Below are 7,184 nucleotides of genomic sequence, written 5' to 3'. Positions count from 1 at the left end.
CTGGATATCCGAATCAGTTCGGATTTCCCGGATAATGCATTAGGATATCCGCATGTATGCGGATACCAGAACATTCGGATATCCGATTTGGATCCGGATATCTGGGTATCTGGATCCGAATCAATTCGGATTTTAAAAAGGGGTATCTGAGCACCCCTGCTCACATGTTCCCATTTTAATCCCTACGACTCTGTGGGTCCGATCCGATTCACATTCCCCCTAAGTTTTCTCCTAGGAGATAATTTTGTTCTATTTTAAATAACTTTTCACTACTCTGCAATTGAATAAGTACCAAAAAGTAGGAGAAAAAGTACTGCCTAAATTATTCTGAGTATTTTCTTGCCTGTTGCTTAAAGAGAGTCTGAAGCGAGAATAAATCTCGCTTCAGACCTCATATATAGCAGGGGCTTGTGTGCCCCTGCTAAACCGCCGCTATCCTGCGGCTTAACGGGGGTCCCTTGACCCCCAAATCCGCCTCCGTGTAGCGGGGGAGCACTTCCTGGTTGGGGCAGGGCTAACCGCCGCAGCCCTGCCCCACGCGCGTCTGTCAGCGCGTATCTCCGCCTCTCCCCCGCCCCTCTCAGTCTTCCTTCACTGTGGGGGGCGGGGGAGAGGCGGTGATGCGCGGCTGATAGACGCGAATGGAGGAGGGGCTGCAGCCGTTAGCCCTGCCTCCAGGAGCGACCAAGCCTGCGACCAAGTGTCGCAGTGGGGGAATTGGGGGTGAATGGACCCCCGTTTAGCGGCGCATATGCGGCGGTTTAGCAGGGGCATACGTGCCCCTGCTAACTATGAGCTCTGAAGCGAGATTTATTCTCCCTTCAGAGTCTCTTTAAAAGGCATTTTATTAATAGATGTGAAATACCACCTAGGAGAAAACTTAGGAGAAACAGTGAATTGTATCAGACCTTATGTTTCTTTTCTATTATTTCTTAACTTTACATAAAAAAACAAAAGCACTGTAAAGTTAAAACAGAGTATAAAATACTCAACTTTATTTAAAATATATAGGGTAAGTGTTTTTTTACATTCGCTGTGAATGTTGAGCTTGAATTGTCACATTTTCAAATCAAAAACTTTTTTTGTTTGCCTGACTTGCTATTTTTGCATAGAAATATAATAGCATTTTTGCAATAAAATAAGCACTTTTTTTGAAAATGTGTTCAATACATTTGGTGAAAAAATGCTTTCTCATGTCCATATAGTTTCTTGAATATACTCATCAAAAATGTCACATTTGTGTGAAAATTATGGCAAAACTAAATTGGCCATGTTAGCTCATCACAAGTGTCCACAATCACTGAGACAGGAAATACAATTAAAACTTCCTAATGAAAATCAAGACAGAAATAGAAGATATATATGTTCAGCTATTACCCTTCCCTCTCTATCAAAAACTTAAAAAAAATGTTGTCTAGATTTCCACTAACAGTAGTTTTAATTTTGTGTATGTTTTGTGTCTGTAAATATTACAGGTAAAATAAATTCAAAAGTCATCTTCTTCATAGTCCATCCAATAATCATTGACTGACTGTTTAACTACATCTCCCCAAACACTGATGATCCCAGGAACCACCTGACTGGCAACGCGTTTCAAGGTGTTCACAATAGGGTCGTACCACGTTGGGTCATTCTGTTTCTTCCTCTCTTGCTGCAAGTCTTTAATCTGTTCCTGGTACATGTTGGCGTGTTTCTGCAGACCTTGCTGTCCGTATAACTGAACTTCCTGTCAATACACAACAATGTATATGAATGTAGAGCAGGAATAAGTGAAATTAAGAAACATGGCATTTTCAGTCTGTATGTTTTGATTCCTAAAATTTCCAATGACACAATCTGCAAGATCAGCCATTTTGTTCTAATTAAAACTGTTTAAAATAACATCTTAGGCAAGTAAATGTTAGATCAGGCATGGGCAAGCCCTCCATCTGTTAAGGAACTACAAGCCCCACAATGCATTGCAGGAGTCTGACAGCCACAGTCATGACTCATAAAGGCAAATGCATTGTGGGACTTGTAGTTCCGTAACAGCTGGGGGGGCGAGTTTGCCCATGCCTGTGTTAGATGCAGGAACTTAGGGAGAACAATGAGGCTAGGTTCCCACACTATAGGCGGGAAGCACAATGGGGCTTTCAGTGTATCCTGGGTGGATGTGCTGTGCCCTGTAGCAGCGTACGGTTAGTGTATTCACACTACTCACCATTGTGCATCTGGTCCGCCGCTATCACCTACATCGCCACTGCTGCTATTCGAGTCATCCCGCTGCTGCTACTGCTGCTGGCTCAGGCACAAGCAATGATAAGTTTAGAGCCCCAGCAACATAAGGCTATCATTGGCTAGATCAAGGGAATCCTACCTAGAAACAGGGAGGATTATCATTGGCCCACCACTCAGTGAACCAATGAAAATCTTCCCTGGTTCTAAAGAGGATTCCCATTGGTCCTTAGTAAACAAATGAAAGCAATATGGTTCTACCGGGGCCCCAATACTAGCCCCAGTCACCAAGCCCAGTGGTCAGTGCATGTGGAGGATGCGAATAGAGACCAGAAACACAGATGACAGGTGAGTAGAACAGGAGAAATGGGTAAAGTAGCCTAGTGGGAATAGACACTGTCCATTCTCATAGGATTGCACTTATTGGAGCATCCACGGCGTATTTGGGCTACGGAAAAATCATGCCGTTCAGGAACATGCGATCTGCTCCTGCTACGTATTCTGCTCTGTTAAAATTGGCAAGCATAAACGTATCCTGTGTTTGCCATATGATATGTTCACACATCCATTTCTGCCCTACTGAATTGGAGCATTTTTAAGTGTGAACGGGCCCTAAAAGTAAAAGGTATTGTTTTCTACAGGGCTATTTCTGACCTATTTGGTAGCCCAGGCAAGACAAACTGAGCTTAAATTTGCATTTACAAGAAGATTGCAAGCATCGAGCATATCGCACTTCAATGTGCAGGATCAGGGTCTCCTCAGAGTACATCTATCCTAATGATTTCCCCCTTGTGGCACCGTGGCCAGCAGTGTAGATGTTCCTCGGGCGCTTGCAGATGGAGGAGCTTGATCGTTTACTGTGCCAATTGCATCATTACGTGTTTTGGCAGAACTCTGCCTTCATCAGATCTGATGCAGTGAGTGGGAAATCCTTTGGACAGATGCACTCTGAGGAGACCTTGATCCTGCACATTGAAGTATGATATGTTTGATGTTTGCCATCTTCTTGTAAGTGCAATTTTAATTATCTGCTCTGAATAAAAGGTTTAATGCACAAGAGAGCCCTCTATTTCCATGCTTCTTTTTAGACACTTTTGCCAACCAACCCAGGAGGTTTGTGGAGCAGCAATTTTGTGCAACCTGTAGGGCACCCACGCTTGAAATGTATCTTGGATATAGCGCAGACATCTTTGTGTATGTAATAGTGTGAGGTCCCTATTATATTATCATTATGTATTTATATAGCAGCAAAAGCTCCTACAGCACTTTGCAGCATATATGGTCATGTCATTGACTGTATTTGGAGGAGCTTACAATCCAATTCTGACCATAATCATAGTCTAATGTCCTTTCATATTATTATTGTATATTTATACAGCTCTACTGTCTTCTGTAGCACTTTACGGGGTACATAGTCATGTCACTGACTGTCCTCTGAGCAGCTAATAATCTAGTCCCACTCCCCACCAATGATGTAGCAAACATCAAATTTTGCCTTTGCGAATGAGAATGCAAATTTACCACAAATGTTTGTGAACTGGCTGTTCGTGTGTGTGTGTGTGTGTGGGGGGGGCTCCAAAGACTTAAATGGCAGGGGAATGGCCGCCAATTTTAGCAGTTAATAGCTAAGCTGAGCCCCATACATGCTAGAAACACCAACTTTGCAGGGTATTCTAATGAGGACATTGGGAACAGGGATTACAATTTTCAAACAGATTTTATAGTTTTTGAGAAAAATCAATTTTAAAGTTCTTGTGCTGAGTGTGGGAAATGTTTTAACGGCTGCCGAGTTTAGTGGTTAACAGCAAAGCCCCCGAATGTGCTAGAAACACCAAATTGACAGAATAGCCAGAATGCGGAGCCCCGGCTGTATGAGTCTTCGCACCCTGAGCTATACCAGCCCGCATGGTCTATGGTATGGGGGGGGGGGCTCCGGAGGAGAGGGATGGCCAAGCATCCCTCTCTCCCCCAACGTACATGGACAATGGGCTCTTCCCCACTTCCAGTGCCACAGGGGGAGGTGGGGTGCAACAATGCCATGGGGGTTCACACGCCAATAGCCTCGGAAAAGTCCCAAGCCAATATCCTCTATCTTTTGATCTTGATTAAAGATCTCCATTGCTCCATGCACCCGCCGCTCCTCGACGCACAGCAGTATACCTAGAGCAAAAAGCATCTTTAAATTTAGGCTCCAAGGCTCCCCATTGGTCTAATAACAGACCAGTGGGGATCAGGAGGATCCTAGCACATATGGGGCTTTGATATGAACCACAGACAGTGACTTTAATGTAAAAAATGCAAAGGCAAATTTTTTACCAAAAAAAAATAGCATTAAATGTTAATTTCAACCAGCCCATGATTGCCAGGACCTGTTCGCTGGCGAACTGTTCAGGCCATCTCTAATCCCTACAAAAATCCTAGTCTAATGTCTTACCTTATAATTATTAAGTATTTATATAGTACTGACATCTTCTGCAGGTCCCAATGAACTTGGGCTGTTCACATTTAAAGTGAGTTTTTTTGTCAAAAGTTTGCGTTCACATTTAACACTAAATTCAATGTCCACTGACTTTAATGGTTAAGAGTAAAGCCACTTGCTAGCTACACCAAATTTGCAGGGTATATTAAGGAGGAAAGTGGGGAAAAGAGGAAAAAATATGTTTCAAAAGACCTTGTAGTTTTGGAGAAAATCGATAGTAAAAAACTTATGATAGCAAATAGCATACATCCTCGGGTCCTAAGGGAATTAAGTTCAGTTATCGATAAACCCCTTTATCTTATCTTTTGTGACTCCCTTTCAACTGGCTGAGTTCCAGTAGATTGGCGTACAGCCCACGTTTTCCCATTATTTAAGAAGAGCAAAAAAATCAGATCTGGGAAATTACAGACCTGTAAGCTTAACATCAGTTGTGTGCAAACTATTTGAGGGGTTACTAAGGGATACTATACAAGACTTCTGTGAGAAAACGCGGAAAAGCCGCCGCGTGTACTCAGAACAAGGCGGCTGATTCCGCGTTCAACGCGGCGGTTTGCACGCGTAGGCCTACATCCACTAGTATGGCTGAACGCGGAGAAACCGCCGCATGCTCTGATAGCGGTGCGGCCGGTTCCGCGTCCAGCGCGACGGGTGCTTTACAACACATGTCTGGTGTGGCTGGGACTGATAGTCCACACAGGTTCAGAAGGACGCGCGCGCGCGCGCTGAGAGGCAGAACTTTTATGACAGCCAGAAGGGAGTCAGCTGACCAAGCTGGTCAACTGACGATTCAACCAGTTCCCATTGGTCCAGCACTTAGGGGAGGCGCTGGAAAGCGCCTTACTATATATACTGGGTGCTGATCATTCTTTGGTTGTCTGCCGTTGCGATCACTACGTGGAAGCCCTCAGACCTATTGTCAGATACTGTGTTACCATTCTGTTATACTTCAGACTAGTTCCAGGGTATTGATGATCAAGGACCTCACACCCAAGATTAGGAATCTGTGTTGCCATTCTGTTATACTTCAGACTAGTTCCAGGGTGTTGATGATCAAGGACCTCACACCCAAGATTAGGAATCTGAGTTACCATTCTGTTATATACCAGACTAGTTCCAGGGTGTTGATGATCACGGAGCTCACACCCAAGATTAGGCATTGTTTATTATCTGTTATGAATTTCTGCTTTCCTGACTACTCTTCTGATCACTGATTCGGTACTTCGCTATATCTGATACTCTGTTGCCAAACCCTGCGTTCCTTAGGATTACCGAACCAGCCTTCTGTCTGTGTACATTATCTGTCTGTGTGTTGCCGGCCTGGCTTGCCCGACCTCGAGAACTATCTCCCCAGTTAGGAGATTGTTCACAGATCAGTTAGTGACACCTTCCTTGGTGTCACTCACGCTCTGGTCCTTCCTACCCCCAGCCTGACTCCTCCCTTCGGGAGATTCTCTGGCTACTGGAAGGAATTTGTTCTCTTGCGCAGTATTCCTTACTGCTTTTGTACCTGTACTCCAGGTATTGTCCTCAAAGTATTACTGTTGCACCCAAACACTCATACCTCAGGTGTCCAGAGGTTAGTGATATATCTGATTATCGGTGATACTGCAGATCATCAATAATCAGGTATATATCTGTATTTTTGGTGATACTGCAGATCGCCAATAATCAGATCCTCTCTGTTACACCGATCGTTACAACTTCATAGTAGAAAATAATCTTATTTCTCAGCATAAGCATGGGTTTAATAAACACAGGTCCTGTTTGACTAACATGCTCAGCTTTTATGAGGTAGTGAACGGTAATGTGGATATTGGGAATGCTGTAAATGTGATATACTTGGACTTTGCAAAGGCCTTTGACACTGTTCCCTACAAAAGTCTGGTGCAAAAGTTGAGGATGCAAGGACTGCGGAAGAGTGCATGGATAGGGAACTGGCTAATGAACAGAAAACAAAGATTTGTAATCAATGGATCATATTCAAAATGGGTGACTGTTAGCAGTGGGTCCCACAGGGGTCTGTACTGGATCCAGTGCTCTTCAATTTATTTATTAATGATCTAGTAGATGCAGTAGAAAGCAATGTTGCTATTTTTGCAGATGATACAAAATTGTGCAGAATCATCAACTCTCAGGAAGATAGTGACATATTGCAACAGGATCTAGATAGGATGGCTATATGGGCATATAAATGGCAGATACAATTCAAGGTTGAAAAATGTAAAGTCATGAATTTTGGTTGAACCAATGGTCTAGCACCATACAAAATAAATGGGATACAGTTGGGGACATCAACCTTGGAGAAGGACTTAGGAGTACTCATCGACAACAAGTTAAATAGTCATATTCAATGCCAAGCCGCTGCAGCTAAAGCTAATACATTTTTGGGATGCATTAAAGGGAAATTAAAACTCGAGATGCTAGCATAATATTGCCCCTGTTTAACTCTCTAATACAGGGGTGTCAAACCGTTCCTTGGAGGGCCGAGGTC

At 43.5% G+C, this 7,184-nt stretch overlaps 1 protein-coding gene across 2 annotated transcripts in view; it reads right to left on the bottom strand.

Moving 5' to 3' along the window:
- Positions 1-1,164: 1,164 nt before the first annotated feature.
- LOC137543656 (guanylate-binding protein 1-like) overlaps positions 1,165-7,184 on the bottom strand; it is a 42,427-nt gene continuing 36,407 nt past the window's right edge. For both annotated transcript variants that reach the window (XM_068264783.1, XM_068264782.1), the window contains one exon: positions 1,165-1,726. In XM_068264783.1, the coding sequence (XP_068120884.1) occupies positions 1,487-1,726 (240 nt within the window). In that variant the 3' untranslated portion in view covers positions 1,165-1,486. The remainder of the gene's footprint in view (positions 1,727-7,184) is intronic.

The sequence above is a fragment of the Hyperolius riggenbachi genome, unplaced genomic scaffold (genome assembly GCF_040937935.1).
Source record: "Hyperolius riggenbachi isolate aHypRig1 unplaced genomic scaffold, aHypRig1.pri scaffold_142, whole genome shotgun sequence".
Taxonomy (NCBI): domain Eukaryota; kingdom Metazoa; phylum Chordata; class Amphibia; order Anura; family Hyperoliidae; genus Hyperolius; species Hyperolius riggenbachi.
The sequence above is the reverse complement of the archived record's forward strand: the minus strand, read 5'-3'. Positions and strand labels throughout refer to the sequence as shown.